The sequence below is a fragment of the Pongo abelii genome, chromosome 17 (assembly GCF_028885655.2).
Source record: "Pongo abelii isolate AG06213 chromosome 17, NHGRI_mPonAbe1-v2.0_pri, whole genome shotgun sequence".
NCBI classification, from domain to species: domain Eukaryota; kingdom Metazoa; phylum Chordata; class Mammalia; order Primates; family Hominidae; genus Pongo; species Pongo abelii.
Genome location: NC_072002.2, coordinates 64,130,758 through 64,147,240, shown reverse-complemented (window position 1 = coordinate 64,147,240; position 16,483 = coordinate 64,130,758). Strand labels below are relative to the sequence as shown.

The 16,483-nt window shown below is 36.9% G+C and overlaps 1 protein-coding gene across 11 annotated transcripts in view; it reads left to right on the top strand.

Annotated features, from left to right (window-relative positions):
* Positions 1-16,483, top strand: part of DYM (dymeclin) — a 413,664-nt gene that overhangs the window by 91,541 nt on the left and 305,640 nt on the right. For 10 of the 11 annotated variants that reach the window (NM_001133903.1, XM_054537559.2, XM_054537555.2 and 7 more), the window contains 1 exon segment: positions 5,525-5,597. The exons of the other annotated variant lie outside the window; for it this stretch is intronic. In NM_001133903.1, the coding sequence (NP_001127375.1) occupies positions 5,525-5,597 (73 nt within the window). 11 annotated transcript variants of the gene reach the window in all.

Here is a 16,483-nt window from a genome sequence, read left to right as displayed (position 1 = left end):
GTGGCATGTTTGTTTTGCCAAACTCAGTGGCAGTGAGTCCTGTGAAACCAGCTTTGTTTTTCCAGATGGCTCAGGTGCTTTGGCTGCGACGGCAGCAGGTTCCCTGCTCTCTTTTCTCTGCTGGAACTGGGCCCTAGAGACTGGGGCAGGCGGTAGTAGCTCAGGAGGTAAACCCAAAATTGTATAGTATGTGGTTGGGTGGTTTTTGCTTTGTTTGTTTAAATAACAAATTTAATAATTTAACCTTATTAGTTATAGGTAAGCAACGCAAAAAGCAAACCCATATGGAAAAATGCGGCCCAGAGAAAAAAGAAAGCATGGACTTATTCCTTTAAAATACTGACTTGTAATATATAAGACTTGTAATCTGTCTCTGCAGAAAAACAAAAGTGCCTCTAGGAATTCCTGAACTGTTCTTTGGTCATATAATAGGTGTGATTGTTTTGTAATATTTCTGTCTCTTCTCTCCCTTTCTTTCCCTTACGTTATCAGTGGAACAAAATCAATTAAACTTTTCTAATAGGCACATTTTATAATCAAACCTGGTAGAGTATATTATCTTTTAGGGTAATTAGAAACATTTCTGTTTGACCAAAATAATAGCAGTCAACCAGAATTATTACTGATCTGATTGGAATGGTATAGGATACAAGCTTATAAATACTGTAGTGCACTGAAATGCAGATCACTTTTCTTTTTAGAAGAGTCCTTTTGCCTTTCCTCTTTATGATTAACCTACAAGAGACATTTTTGGTTTTGCTAATTAGAAGTTTAAATCTAATATTTTAGAATAACTTCAATGTTAGTTTCATTATTAAAGTGGCAAAAACATAGACTCTACCGTGAGTCTTTTATTTTCTGAATGTAAGTTTTTAATAAATATAATTTAATTATGTGTCTTCCATTTTAAGGAAGCCAATTTTATTCTGAACTTCTAAGGTACTCTGTTAACCTGTTTTTGGAGTACAGCCCTGTTCGATTAAGTTTTTACTACTTGTATTTGGCACAGTGTAATTTTGGGCAGCATTAAAAAACTGGCAGTTCAACCTTCTGAATGCAAAGAAAACAAAGACAAAAACTCTGTCTTTTAACATTTCTTTTAATGACTATATGTATTCTGATTTAAATCCATATGTTTCATTTTTCTGCTTGCTTTGTTTTCTAATGATCAGTGAGTGCTTTTTAAAAATAATTTTTTTGCTGTCTTCCCTTCCGCTCCTACTGTGATGGAAGGCATTTGATTAGGACAGTATTGTACTGTTCTCTGCTTCTCTCCCTAAGGACAACACAAGAGTGCTGTTTCACTCAGCACATGGTGCTGAATGGATGCTGAATAGAATGAACTAACAGGGACTGCAGCTTAATTTTGAGTGTAGATTAATGGAACCTTAAGGGACCCTAGATATCATCTCGCTTGTCTACTCCTTCCCCTGGTGAAGTTCATAGGGACTAGAGCAGTGGGGCTTTAAAGTGAGAAAACTCCAGGGATAGGGCTGGGATTTTAGTGACCTTGTTCTGTACAATACGGATGATAATAGCTTATATTTATTCGTTGTTTTAGATTATTTGTACATTGGATTTTGAAGGAGTCAAGAATTCTAGTATGTGTTGATGAATACATAGTGTGTCATCTTGATGTATAAACTAATACATAGTACTTCAGATGTCTCCCTCCTAACCGGGCCCATAGTACTTGGGGTTTTGTGTTTACAGCGTTCAGTAAAACATGAATTGGTTGAATATTTTCCCTCAACTTTGTATAGAAACATATCTTTAAAAATAATTTAAAGGATATTTTCCTTTTAATTTTTTTCCTTGAGAGTATAGATTTGAGTTCAAATCTGGTTTCTGCCCCTTACTCTAATTAAACTAACCTATCTGAGCCTTGATGTCTTCATCTGTAAAATGATGATCATAATCATTAACTATTCATCAAGAGTTATTGTCAGGATTAACGTTAACATGACATTGAGTATAAAGTGCTCATCACAATGCCTGTCAAAGGGTAGAGTACTCGGTAAATGTTTGCTGTTAATATGATCTTATAGAAACTAAGACTTAAAATATTAAAATATTTGTCTGGAGCCATTGTGGTAATTTAAAACTCTTTAAGGGAGAACTCTTGTTTGTTTGTTTGTTTTAAGAGACAGGGTCTTGGTATGTTGCCCAAGCTGGCCTCCAACTCCTGAGCTCAAGAGATCCTCCTGCCTCAGCCTCCTGAGTAGCTGGCACTATAGCATGTGCCACTGTGCCCAGCATTGAGAGAGAACTCTTAGGAGAGAAATGTTCTTTCTTAGAGAACTCTAAGTTATAGAACTTCACAATACAGTAAACACACTGAATCTTTGCAAAGACCTTTGCTCAAAGAACCTCAGTTTATTTTGTCATTGACCTGCAAATTTCAAGAACTTTTAAGATTATTTTTGCTGTATGAAATGCTTGAATGTGTTACTATACTTTTTGTAGGTGAGTTTATATTTATTTTTTGGAACTAAGGAAGATATTTGGCCTTATAAGAAAGCTAAAGTGATATAAGTGCTAGTTGGGAAATAATGCAATATGAATGGCTTGCTTGATGTCAAACCTAGTAAGCAGTCAAATCTTGTCACTCTTCACTTAAAATACAATTATTTACTTCTAGATTAGCTGAGAAACAAGAATTTAGAATTCTGAGGAATTTTTTTTAGTGAATGGAAGACTTAAGAGATTTCAGCTGGAAATTGCTTATTGTCTTTTGTTAGAGTTTTGGCCTTGAAATATTACATTTTACTTCTATGAAATGTGTTTATCATCATCTTCATTATTTTATTAGATTGGTAACAAAGCTGTGTGTATACTCCTTAATTGACCCAACTGTAAATTTGGCCAAGGTTGTGATTTGAGTGGCACATGGAATTGAACAGAGAATCCTTGTCATCATTTTAAGATGTAAAAATTAGGTGTTTTTATACCCTGGAAGTTAAAAAATCAAATCAGGCACCATCTGTGGTTCCTGAGTGCTTGGTCTCTCACCTTCTGTAATTAAAAAACTGTGCTGGCTGCTTGGCTGAACAGGGATGTTATTAAACTGGCATTTGGTCTGAAATGTTTCTTAGGGAATCACTGAATGATTTTAAGTGTTCTTTCTTGGGCCTGGGACACTGCATCCTGTAGAATGAGTTAAGGAGTGACCATTTAGCAAACATACATTGAGTATGTATTATATACCAACAAATCAACTTGTTGGAGTAGGTTGTTAACTTGAGTTATGTTGGACAGCCTTGGCAATGAGAGGGATTTTAGTTAGATCTGGTAACTAATTATGCAGTCCCAGAGACAAGTGTGACTTACTCTCTTATTTTTTTTTCTTCACTAACAATAGAGCCAAGCCTGATGCTTCTTGGAGTGAGATTTAATTTGGTTGTTGAACTTGAGTCTTGCTGTGTATCCTTTTCAGCATTGATCGCTGTGTTTAGCGTGATTTAATATTCTTTTTAAGATTTGTACTTACCTCTCACGGGGTTACTGTGCCAGTTCTTTTTGTGGCAAAGAAGGATGAAATTTCTTTATAATTTCTGAATGCTAGGTGATATTGTGGCCTAGAAAAGAAATTGCTAAACTTTTTTTTTTGAGACTCCAAGTGCTTTGATGCTTTGCAATTAACTGCTGGATTTTTTCTGAGACACTTGGGCTCAGTTCAGCAAATTGTATTGAGTACATACTATGTGCAAACTCTTTGTGAGTCATCATCCTCAAGAAATATAGAGTCCAGTAGGAGCCTGCCTACTTGTAGACAAAAAATGATGGCATAATGTAACCAACATATGCAACGCAAGAGACATGCACAAGGCATAGATACTTTATTATTCAGGGTGAGACAAGGGAGTGGGTTTCATGGAGGAGATGAAACTGAGGATGGTTCAGATGGATACAGATGGGCTTTTTAAAAATTAGGTTTTAATTGTTGGAGGCTATTCCAGGCAGAGGGAATGTGACTGAGGTGTGAAATGGCATGTAGCAGATAGCTTGGCATTGCTGGAAGATACACTGCAGTACTGGAGGAAGATAAAGGTAGAAAGGGATGCAGGACCTATATCTCCAAGAGTCTGGCATGCTGTACTTTGGAGCATGGAATTTTTCTGGTATATATTAATCAGCTTAAAGTAATTGAAAAGGACTAAGCCAGGAGAGTGAAAGGATGGAGTTTAGTTAGCTCTGTCTGATTGCAATGTGGAGTTTGGATTGCAGAGGAGTAAAATTGGAACTACAAATACTAACTAGTTATGAAGGTTAAAGGAGTCCAGGAGTCAGTTTTCTTTCTTTTTTTTTTTTTTTTTGAGACATAGTCTCACTTTGTCGCCCAGGCTGGAGTGCTGTGGCACGACCTCAGTTCACTGCAACCTCTTCCTCCCGGGTTCAAGCAATTCTGTCTCAGCCTCCTGAGTAGCTGGGACCACAGGCGTGCGCCACCATGCTGGACTAATTTTTGTATTTTTAGTAGAGGTGGGGTTTCACCATGTTGGCCAGGCTGGTCTCAAACTCCTGACCTCAGGTGATCTGCCTGCCTTGGCCTCACAAAGTGCTGGGATTATAGGTGTGAGCCACCACACCCAGCCCAGGAGTGAGTTTTAATTTAGTAAACTTGTTTAGCTGAACTGTGGTGATGAGATAATGAACAAAAAAGCACGACAATGGTGGAACTCTGGGGAACATGCGAATAGTTGAAAGGTATTTTGAGGAAGCAGACACTGGGAAGAAATAGAAAAAGAAGTTGGTTAAAAATAAGGTATTATAGGAACTGAGAAAAGAAAGAATTTCAGGAAGGAGTAGGTGTCAGTAATGTCCAAGACCAGAAGTCACATAAGATACTGACTGACTTTGGGAATTTGGAGGTCACTTACCTGTAGTAGTTTGGGATAGGGGAACATTTACATTGGAATGGTAATTTGCATCCTGCCATTGCCACTTATTTATTCTGTGACTTGGGAAAGCCCTTTTACCTTTGACTCATTGTCTGTAAAGAGAAGGTTGGCCTCTTTAATGGGGTTCAGTCTATGATCTGTGGAGCGCCAGAGGTTCATAAAAGGTGCCTTGAGGCCCATCAAGAAATCAAGGGTAAGGCCAGATATTTGTTGGGGAGGGAGGGATAAAAGTCCTCTACCCCTGCTTCAAACAAAGCAGTGAGAGCAGCTTGATTTTTATCTGTTTCATATATTTGGCTTTAATGTAAGATTTCATTGAAAGAAACACAGTGCAGTATAAGAAATCTGACAACTGCTGGTGTACAGGAGCCTTAAGTACCTTCAAGCTTGAACAGCTGTATTATTAACAGCAGGTGTTGAAAGGCCCTGTGCTAGATGAAGGTCATGATGGATGCTAACCTGTTCATGATTTGGATTTTATTCAGAGCTCAACATTAATATCTGAGTTTATATAATGCTAACTGTTTGTATTCTCATTAGGAATGAAAATGTAACTTCTGAACAACTGTATTCTACTGTGTACTTTGTTTAAAAAAAAAAAATCTTTTTATGTGTCTTACCAGGTTCTGACTCAGAAGATCTTTTGGAAGAATTGCTGTGCTGTTTGATGCAGTTAATCACTGATATTCCACTCTTGTAAGTTCTGGCTAGGCCAGGATTTGTTTTATCTTCTTTGTATGTGGCAGATAATCATTGATCATGTTGAGGAGTTTGTGGGTCCTGGTATAGTACTTATATGTGTGCCTTTTAAGGATTCTATATCCACAGAGTTCTTTCCTCTCTACCTAATATTTAGACTGACTATTCATCGTCAAAACAAAAATGGTACGTTGTTAAGGGGAAAACAGTGAAACTATATTAAGAATATGGTAGGCACAGAATTAATCTCTGTATTAAGAGATCTTATAGATCTTTGGAAACAAGATTTTAAGAGAGAAGCAATTTGAATCTACTTCATATTGTGGTAGACACAGTGAGTTGAGTTCTCCTTATCTTCCTGACTTCCTGATTGTATTTCCAGCCTCTTTTGAAGGCAGATTTTCATTTCCAGCCTTCTTTGAAGCTAGGCATAGTCAGTCAGATGTAGAGGAAGGTCCTCCAATGAGACCTCTGGGTAAAGCTCTCTAAAAGGAACTGATTGAGTCAGCCAGGAGGCACATCTTTTTGATCTTGACAGCCCTTTCTCCTGCTGTCTGGAATGTGGATAGTCTTTTGAGTTGCATAGCCTTCTTGGCACCATGTACCAAGAGACTCACAGAAAATTCTGTTTTGATGTCATTGAGCTGCTGAACCAAAGTCAACAACTACCAGTACCACCTTTTTTCATCCTGGACTTCTCATGTAACAGAAATAGACCCTTATTTGTTAACACTGCTGTAACTGGGCTTCTGTCACTGCAGCTCAATGCAATTCCTATGTGATTCGAAATGTTCATCTCGTTTGTTGCTTTTTAAAATTTAAAATAGAGACAGGGCCTCGCTATGTTGGCCAGGTTGGTCTCGAACTCCCAGCTTCAAGTGATCCTCCTACCTCAGCCTCCCAAAGTGCCTGGATTACAGGTGTTAGCCACCGTGCCTGGCCTCATTTGTTACTTTTAAAGCAGTGATTCTCAACCTTTAAAAAAAAAAATTATTGGCCAGGTGCAGTGTCTCACGCCTGTAATCCCAGCACTTTGGGAGCCTGAGGCAGGTGTATTGCTTGGATGCAGGAGTTGGAGACCAGCCTGGGCAATATAGTGAGACCCTGTCTCTACTTAAAAAAAAAAAAAAAAAATTAGGCCGGGTGTGGTGGCTTATGCCTGTAATCTCAGCACTTTGGGAGGCCAAGGTGGGCGGATCACGAGGTCAGGACTTCAAGACCAGCCTGGCCAACATGGTGAAACCCCGTTTCTACTAAAAATACAAAAACTAGCTGGGCATGGTGGCACGTGCCTGTAATCCCAGATACTCGGGAGGCTGATGCAGGAGAATCGTTTGAACCAAGGTCGGGAGGCAGAGGTTGCAGTGAGCCAAGATCGCGCCACTGCACTCTAGCCTGGGCTACAGAGCAAGACTACGTTACAAAAAAAATAAAAAATTAAAAAATTAAAAAAAATTGTCCCCCTGAGAAGCCTTGTTTGACATTTCTTTCGTAATTGCCTTTCCCACTTAATGAAATTTGAATCCCCAGACACACTGAATATCTGTTTACGTCCTGCAGCCCTTTGGAGGAACGCAAACCATTATTATTGTATCTATGAAGATTTTTACTTACCTCTGTGGAACGAATTTACATCTCCTGTTGAAAATGCATATGTACAAGGAATTATTTTTGAAATAAAAAAGTAGATTTTAATGTTTCTCATCACAGAATCTCAGTCTACGTGGAGATATAATTGGAAATGTGCTATTTGTCTATAGCCCCAAAAGGAAAGACAGATATTTGTGAGAAAATAGGCTCCAGGCTGCTGTTGTACATGAATGCAGCATCTAGAATTTTAATATAGATTTCGAAGTGAGAACCACCAACCCCTGTTGTGATATGGTCTGGTGGTATGCACCCGGGAAGGTAGGGCTGAGACAACTGAAGAGTCATCGCCTAGGGAAGGAAATGGGACAATTTCCCATTCAACCGGAGCTCCTGCAGCAGACACATGCATGCCATCCTTTCTCCCCTTCCATTCTAACAGAACTCCAGTATTGTTTAGAGTGGTGCTGTGTGCCCACATTAGTTTTTCAGACACTTTGGCGGTTCCATGTGACCATGTGACATAGTTTGGGTCAAGTATATGTGAGCAGAAGTCATGAACTTGCAGAGCATATCCACTCTAACCTTTTGCTCATTGCCTTCTCTTCCTTCCTGGAATGTGGAGGCAATGCTTGGGCTGTCTTGAAACTATGTTAATGAGCATTGCATGCAAAGACTAGTGTCCTGGGAGCATGGGACATTGGTGACAATATGAAACTATTACATTGGCCCTGGATCCCATATCTTTGGGTTTCCTCGTACATGAGAAAAATAGATACCTATCTTGCTTAGGCCACTGTGGTTAGGTTTCTTTTACATGTGGTCAGATCAGGGAAGGGAAACACATATACTGTGTACCGTTTCATTGTCATGGTATGTGGAGTGCTTCATGTGTTCCTGATGTAATTTTAAAAGTAGCACCACCTGCAATTTTTTTTTCTTTTTGAGATGGAGTCTTACTCTGTCACCCAGGCTAGAGTGCAGTGGTGTGATCTCAGCTCACTACAACCTCTGCCTCCTGGGTTGAAGCGATTCTCCTGCCTCAGCCTCCTGAGTAGCTGGGATTACAGACGAGCGCCACCACACCCGGCTAATTTTTGTATTTTTAGTAGAGATAGGGTTTCACCATGTTGGCTAGGCTGGTCTTGAACTCCTGACCTGTGATCTGCCCGCCTCGGCCTCCCAAAGTGCTGGGATTACAGGTGTGAGCCACCACACTTGGTCCTAAATATTTTTTTTTATATAACACAATACCAGGAATTTAGTATATATCCTAAATGAGCACACGCTTTTTTTTTTTTTCTTTTTTTTCTTTTTGCCTTTATTGATAAAATGTTTTGGTGACATTCAGGGGGATGGAAACAGTAAATACCTTTAGATAGTAAATTGGCTCCAAACACAATGAATAGAGCAGGCATTTAAACACTCTTGAGGAGCAAGCCGATTGTGTTGTAATATATCAAACATTTCAGTGTTTTAATGTGTTTATACCTTTTAAATTAACTGAAAATGCACCGCTAGCCAGTTGTTTCCTATTATGTACACTCAGCTTTAACCAGCTGCTGAAACAATTTCTGATGATTTAATGTTCTTGGAACTCCGTCCTACAAGAAGGTTTGTCTTGGTAACGGTTTCCATGTGAAATCAAACTCCTCTTTAAATGTTTCATTTCATCTAACTGTAGTGTAGTATTTATGGATCAGTGTATAATTTAAGAGGAAATAGGAATATATGCAAACCAGGAATGCTCACACCTGAATATCATCAGAAGTGCTATAAACGTTTCACATTTCACATGGGTAATTCATCCTGTGCTGCATTAGCAGGTGAATAACAAGATGAAACTAATTTTATTGGCCACTGAGGGTAATTCAAACTAGCGTAAATGTTTCTTATGAGACTTTTTAAATCATTCTGTTAATATTGAGAGCAAAGGGGTTACTACGGACACATACACGTGTATGCTATGTATTTATTTAGAGATCTGTAAACTAAAATGTAAATAATACCTTATTATAAAGAGAATAGGATCAGTGGCAGTACTTGAAATAAACTCCCAGAAGTTCACTACAGTGATCTTTGTAGGAGTTCATTTGTAATGAAGATTGACTTTTAAGTAGTTAGTGGCTATTGTTTCTCAGACACTTTGGATTTCTTGATAAAATATTAATTCACGGAGGTACTAATCTTCATTAAAATTGTTCATCTTTCAGGAATCCTTCCTTAACTCCATAGCTCTCAGCATTTATATATTTAAAATAAAGATTAAGTCATGCACCGGCTTGACATTTTTCAGTGTATATTGGATTGATCCCATTAGAATTTAAATAAATCTGCTAAAAGCAAATCCTTGCCTTTGATTTTTATACCTTCCCTGTGTCTCAGTGAAGTAAACAGGAAAGTAATAAAGATAAAGGTATTTTCCTCAGGACACTAATATGGAGTGTTCTAACAGAAAGAACATGGGTAGGTAAGCCAGAGGTAAAAGCCCAGCACTTGGAATTTGTGACACTGTCTGGGTTCTTGTAGTGTTACTCTAAGGGCTGAATGAGACTTGTGGGAACCAACTGAGTGGTGGGGTCAGGCGGGGCCATAGCTGCAGAAGCAGTGATGCCGTATAGACCCACCCTTGTATTTTGGGGCTACTTGTGATGCTGTTTTGTTAAGAAATGGAAGTTATTTTGAGGACTCAAATTAGATTTTTTTCCCTTGTCTTTGTGTCTATTTTTGTTGCTGTCATTTTTCAGCAAATCTGTGGCTGTTAGTTGTACATGATGATGTCGGTGTCAAGCACAGGCCCCACTCCTTCTCACTAGTGCCACCACTCTGGGTAGGTCTGCTCAGAGTAGGCCTCTTTCTATTGGCCTCAGACCCAAAATACAGCCTCTTTCTCTGGGATCCATTTCTGTGGTCTTTCTTATGAACCCGTGAACTCATTGAGGACTGTTTAATTTTTAGTCTGGCCCTGATTTGCAGATTTGTCAATTATAATTTAATCTAAGAAAACTTTTTCTAGTTTTTTTCGTAAGGTATAGATTGATAAAGATGAGAGTTTCGTAATTGATTGCTTTCACTGCCTTTTTCAGGGAGTGTGTATCTATTTGTGTACTGTGATTTGTCGAGTACAGGGGATATCTGATGTCATCTGCTAACCCTCACTGGTGGTCTTGCTAATGTGGAGCATGCCAGTCCATGCTGTGTCTAGGGCCTTTGCCTTCTTTCCTTCTGCAGTCTGTCTTCCTTTAGATATTTGCATGGCTCACATTCTGACCTCCTTCAAGCTTTCATCTGCTTCAAGTTTTGTTTCTTTAGAAATGGCCACCCTGACTACCCCATAGAGTAGCTTTGACCACCTGAAAATAGCTCCCCTCTCATTCTGTGTCTTTTTTTCATGTGTTATTTATTTACTTATTTATTTATTTTTTTGAGATGGGATTCCCACTCTGTCAACCAGCCTGGAGGGCAGTGGCACAATCACGGCTCAGTATGGCCTCAACTGCCCAGGCTCAAGCAATTCTCCCATCTCAGACTCTTGAGTATCTGGGGCCACAGGTGTGTGCCACCATGCCTGGCTAATTTTAAAAATTATTTGTAGAGATGAGGTCTTGCTGTGTTGCCCAGGCTGGCCTTGAATTCTGGGCTCAAGCAACCCTCCTGCCTTGGCCTCTTAAAGTGCTGGGATTACAGGCAAGAGCCACCACACCTGGCCTGTTTTTTGTCTTAACACTTTTCACTACTCTTCATATTATCTGTTACCTCTCTTGCTCATGTTTTCCCAATAAAACTAGAATGAAAGCTCCATGAAAACAAGGGCTCTTGTGGCAGCATTTGGTTTGCTCACTGCTGCTGCATCCATGATATTCAGGTTAGCCTGGCACATGGTAGACTGAAATATTTCTTTACTGAGTAAATTAGTAAGGGTCTAACCTGTTCATTGTGCTTAAAGCATTTTGTTTGTTTGTTTCTCAGCATCTAGTCTATATGTAAACAGTATTGTGCTAAGGCATATTCCACTGCAAGTGTAATGGCTCATTTGTAGTTGGCACATTGTAACAACAGGGTGTCTTACTGACATTTGTAGTAGAAAGGGGCTACTGGAAGCTGAAACACTGAGAAATAACATCTGAGAATGTTTAAGGAACTAGTAGATTAATTAGTTATAAATGCTGAGTATTTTGGGGCCGTTTAGTTTAGGGACGATGGGCTTTATATCTCAGTAGTCCCTAGATTATTCTTAGTATAATAATTTCTTTTTAATTCAGGTCATCCTCAAAAACATATTGTGAATATACTATGTGTGTACAGTGGAGTAGACCCTGAAAATAAAAAGGTGTGACTCTTGAAGAGCTTAGAGGTAGATAGACAAAAAGATACCCCGATGAGAAGAACATTTGATAAATGCCACAGTCATTTGGAGTTGAACAGATTAGCACTGGCTAAATCATTAAAGAGGCAGAAAAGAACTGGATAGGGACTTCTTAGGTATGAATAATGTATTTGGAGAATCACAAGCATATTAGGTTGAGCAGAGGGTTTGTGGAATATTAGGGATAAAGAAGCAATGTTGATGTAGCAAAGACTCAAATGTTAGAGGACTAAAGATTTGATTATTTTTAGGGTTCTCTGTTTATTGAGATATAAAAAAGAATATAATTATTAGAAATATTTTTCTAAAATCCATTTTGGAAATATTTGAGTATGAAACTGAGAATCTTATTTATAAAATTCAGTTTATAGCATTTCTAAAATGTAATAACATTATATAAGATACACATTTATTGGACCCATAGACTAATAGTACTGGGTTAGATGTTCTACTGTGGAAATTTGAGTACTGAAAACATTTGGTGGTAACAGTGAGTAGATGGTTCAAGAACCTAAAGAGTCATAAATGGTTTCTTTATGGAGTCTCCAGTTGTTGGAAGAGAGTGAAGGTACAGGAGAGACCCATGGTTAGCAACGAAGGGCCTAGCTGTTGGGAAAATGACTTTCCACAGCCCTGCCTGTTGATGCTAAAATACTTCTCTGAATCTAGCCGTAAGGTGGGTGGAGGAGTGGGGGTGGGGTTGGGGGGTGACTACAGCAAGTCAGCATTTTAAGTTTTAGGTGTTGCAAGGTAAACGTCCAGTATAGCTTTCTGAATGAATTAGGCATTTAAGGCATCGATTGAATCAGTGAATCAAAGATTGTAGTATTTTCAGATACCAAGGCAGTATTACGTATTAAGTTCACAATAGCTTTTTAGTTTGAAAATTGATGTCTGGTGCCTTCAGAGAACTTTTCCTGGTAAAAAACCAAGATTGTTACTGAATGCTGCTGTTAATTTTGTTTGCTGTTATTAAGACATGTGTAGCAAAATAGGAATAAAGTGATTTGATATTAACAACTGCAAATTTTAATTCTCCCAACAAACAATTGATTTTTTTCTTTTAATTTTTTTCTGACATATAACTTACTTCTTTACAGAGTAATTTCTTTTCAGACATAATCCAGATTATATTACATTTGAATATTTTCTGATAGTCATTGGTGCGGAATTTTAAGTGGTCATATATGTATGCACATGATTTGGGGACAAAATCACATTGCACAGAGGCTTATAATGAGAACAAATGTTATTTGTCTCATCCCTTTTTAAATGTTTCCTCCTGAGAGACAAACTTTCTAAATTCTCACCTGTTCTGGTGGTTTATATAAACCTTTACCTTCATTTAACCTTTTATATTTCTAAATAATATACCATTATTTTGAAAAAGTAAGTCTTTATTTTTTTACATTTAGTTTTGAGAGTAATTTTAGGTTCACCACAAAATTGAGCAGAAAGTACAGAATTAAAAAGAAAAAAAATTAGTTGTTTGTTGGGAGAATTAAAATTTGCAGTTATTAATGTCAAGCCACCCCCACACACATATAGCCTCCTGCACCGTCAGTGTCTCTCAGCAGAGGAATACATTTGTTATAATTAATAAAACTGCATTGGCACTGGATTATCACCCAAATATAGTTTACTTTAGTCTATAGTTTAGTGTTCCCTGTCGGTGTTTATCTTCTATGGGATTAGACAAATGCATGATGAAATGTATCTATCAGTGTATCATATTGATCAATGTATCTATTGTATCTATCAATGTATTGATCAGTGTATCAATTGGATCTGTCAATTGTATCTATCAGTGTATCAGTGTATCATCTATGTATCATCTATCAATGTACCTATCAATTATTGATAGATACATCTATCTATACATTGATATCTATCTATGATATCTATATCTATTGATATCTATACATTGATAGATACATCTTTCAATGTATCTATCAGTTTATTGATCAGTGTATCAATTGTATCTATCAATGTATCGATGTGTTGATCAATGTATCTATCATTGTCATATACAGAGTAGATCAATGGATGATGGTTAAAGTATGTTTAATTTTGTAAGAAATTTGTATTCTATGGGATTAGACAAATGCATGAAATTTATATTCTATGGGATTAGACAAATGCATGATGAAATGTATCTATCATTGTCATATCATACAGAGTAGATGAATGGATGATGGTTAAAGTATGTTTAATTTTGTAAGAAACTGCTTAACTGTCTTCCAAAATGCCTATACCAATTTTGCCATTCCCACCGGTAATGAATGAGAGTTCCTATTGCTCCACATCCTTGTCAGCGTTTGGTGGTGTTAGTGTTTTAAATTTTGGCATTTGAATAGGTGTGTAGTGGTATCTCATTGTTTTAATTTGTAGTTCCCTAATGACATATGATGTTGAGCATCTCTTCATATGCTTGTGCCATCTGTGTATCTTTTTTGATGATATATCTGTTAGTCTTTGGTCCACTTTTTAATTGGGTTGTGTTCTTGCTGAGTTTTAAGAGTTCTTTGTATATTTTAGATAACAATCCATTATCAGATATGTCTTCTGCAAGTGTTTTCTCCCAGCCTGTGGCATTTCTTCTCATTCTCTTCACAGTGTCTTTCACAGAATAGAAATTTTTAATTTTAATGAGGCCCTTGCTATCAGTTATTTTTTTCATGGATCATGTCTTTCACAGAGTAGGAAACTTTAAATTTTAAAATTTTAATCTTACTATCAATAATTTCTTTCATGGATTGTGCCTTTGGTGTTGTATCCAAAAAGTCATCACCATACCCAAGGTCATTTGGATTTTCTCCTATTTTATCGTTTTAGAGTTTTATAGTTTTGCATTTCATATTTAGATCCGTCTTTTTTTTTTTTTTGCATGTGGATATCCAGTTGTTTCAGCATCTGGTTGAAGAGAGTACCTTTCCCCATTATACTGTCTTTGCTCCTTTGTCAAAGACCAATTAACTATATGTGGGTCTATTTCTGAGTGCTCAGTTCTGTTCTGTTGATCTATTTATTCTTTTGCCAGTGTCATGCTGTCTTGATTACTGTAGCCTTGTAATAGGTCTTGAAGGATAATTCCAGTCCTTTTAGTTTGTTCTGCTGTTTCAATTTGTGTTGATATTTATAGGCCTTTTGCTTTTCTGTATAACTTTAGAACCAGTTTGTTGTGTTACTACAAGTTACTACCAAATAACTTGCAGGTGTTGTGATTTGAATTGTGTTGGATCTGTAGATCACATTGAGAGGAATCTTGACAATATTGAGTCTTTCTATCCATGAACATAGAATATCTTTCTATTTATTTAGTTATTTGATTTCTTTCATCAAAGTTTTATGGTTTTGCTCATACAGCTCTTGTACATATTTTGTTATATTTATATCCAAGTGTTTTATTTTCTTGGTTCTTAATGTAAATGTATACCACTTTTTTGATTCATTAAATTATTTATTGACATCTGCTCAGATGATTATCTCCTTCTGTCTACTTGCACCTTTTCCCTTGCTATATTCTATTATATTTAAATTATCATTTTTAGTTTTTCTGTGTAATATATGTCTTTTTATTCCTTCAAATATAGGCAGTAACACTTGACTTTCCCTTTGTAAATTAAAGATACTACTTCCCACACCCTTCATTCAGTTCTCTTTCTTTTCTCTTCTTACTTGTATTATCTGTACTTTAATATCTACTTATTTTACCCCAGGATGACAAGTTTACTTAAGAATATTCTTTGTAGGAAGTACACAAAAGGAAGCCAAAGAGCAGGGATTAGTTGGGTTCCGTAAAAATAATGAGAAGACAGAACTCTCCGTCTCTTAAATTTTTACTTTGTATTTTAATTGTTTTAAAATATTACTAATTTCTAGATCAGAAGAATCTAGGTAAATCTTGTAACATGATTGGAGCTAAGTTAGAGGATAGATAATCTAAATGGGAGAAGTGACTTGGAAATGTGTATATTTTCTTTGAGTATATTTATTGTTTTGAGAATTTACTTTAAATCGGCTAATGAAACTACTCTATGAAGACCTGACTAGGGAGAAATTTGGAAACTTTTTTGTTTCTACATTTTGGACCTATTTTACTCCCTCCCAAAAATCTGTCAGGATGACAGAGAATCAGAATTTACAGAGAAAGCACAATGTGTACTTGTAATTTGCAGTAGATATATTGTATTTCAATAAAGAGTATTGAAAAGCTTTTAAAAAAAATCAGACCCTCCCAGTTATCTACTTAGGCACAGGGAGAGTTTAATAAAGTAAATCACTAGATCGTGTCCGTTATTTCGGCATCAAATTTTGCTAAATAATCCATAGTTCATTCCTTAAGAGTCAACTTCAACTACAAAAATCCACTCCAGTGTCACAGGAGGTTTTATTTTATTTTATTTTAAAAGTTACGTTTATTGATGTATAATTTACATTTAGCAAAATTCATCTTTTCTATTGTTCAGTTCTATGAGTTTTGACAAATGCATACGGTTACACACACTGAAATTATAATGTAGAACAATTCAATTACATCCCTCTCAACTCAAGTTCCCTAGTTTTCCTTGTAGTCAGTCTGTATCCCAACTCCCAGTCCCTGGCAACCACTTGGCAAGTATAGCATGATCTACTTTCCCATGTAAGATTTTGTTTTTCTTGAAATTTAATGGCATTTCTTAGCTTTTTGTGTTTTTTCCTTTATTTTAGCTTCACTTTTAAAAATAAAGCTTTATTGAGATAGCATTCATATGCCACAAAACTCAGCTTTCTAACTTGTACAATTAATTGATTTTAGTATATTCACAAAATTGTACAACCATCACCATTATCTAATACCAGAACATTTTCAGCACCCCAGGCAGAAGCCATGTGCCCATTAGCAGTCACTCTTCATTTCTCAGCCCCTAGCAAAACCGACCTACTTTGT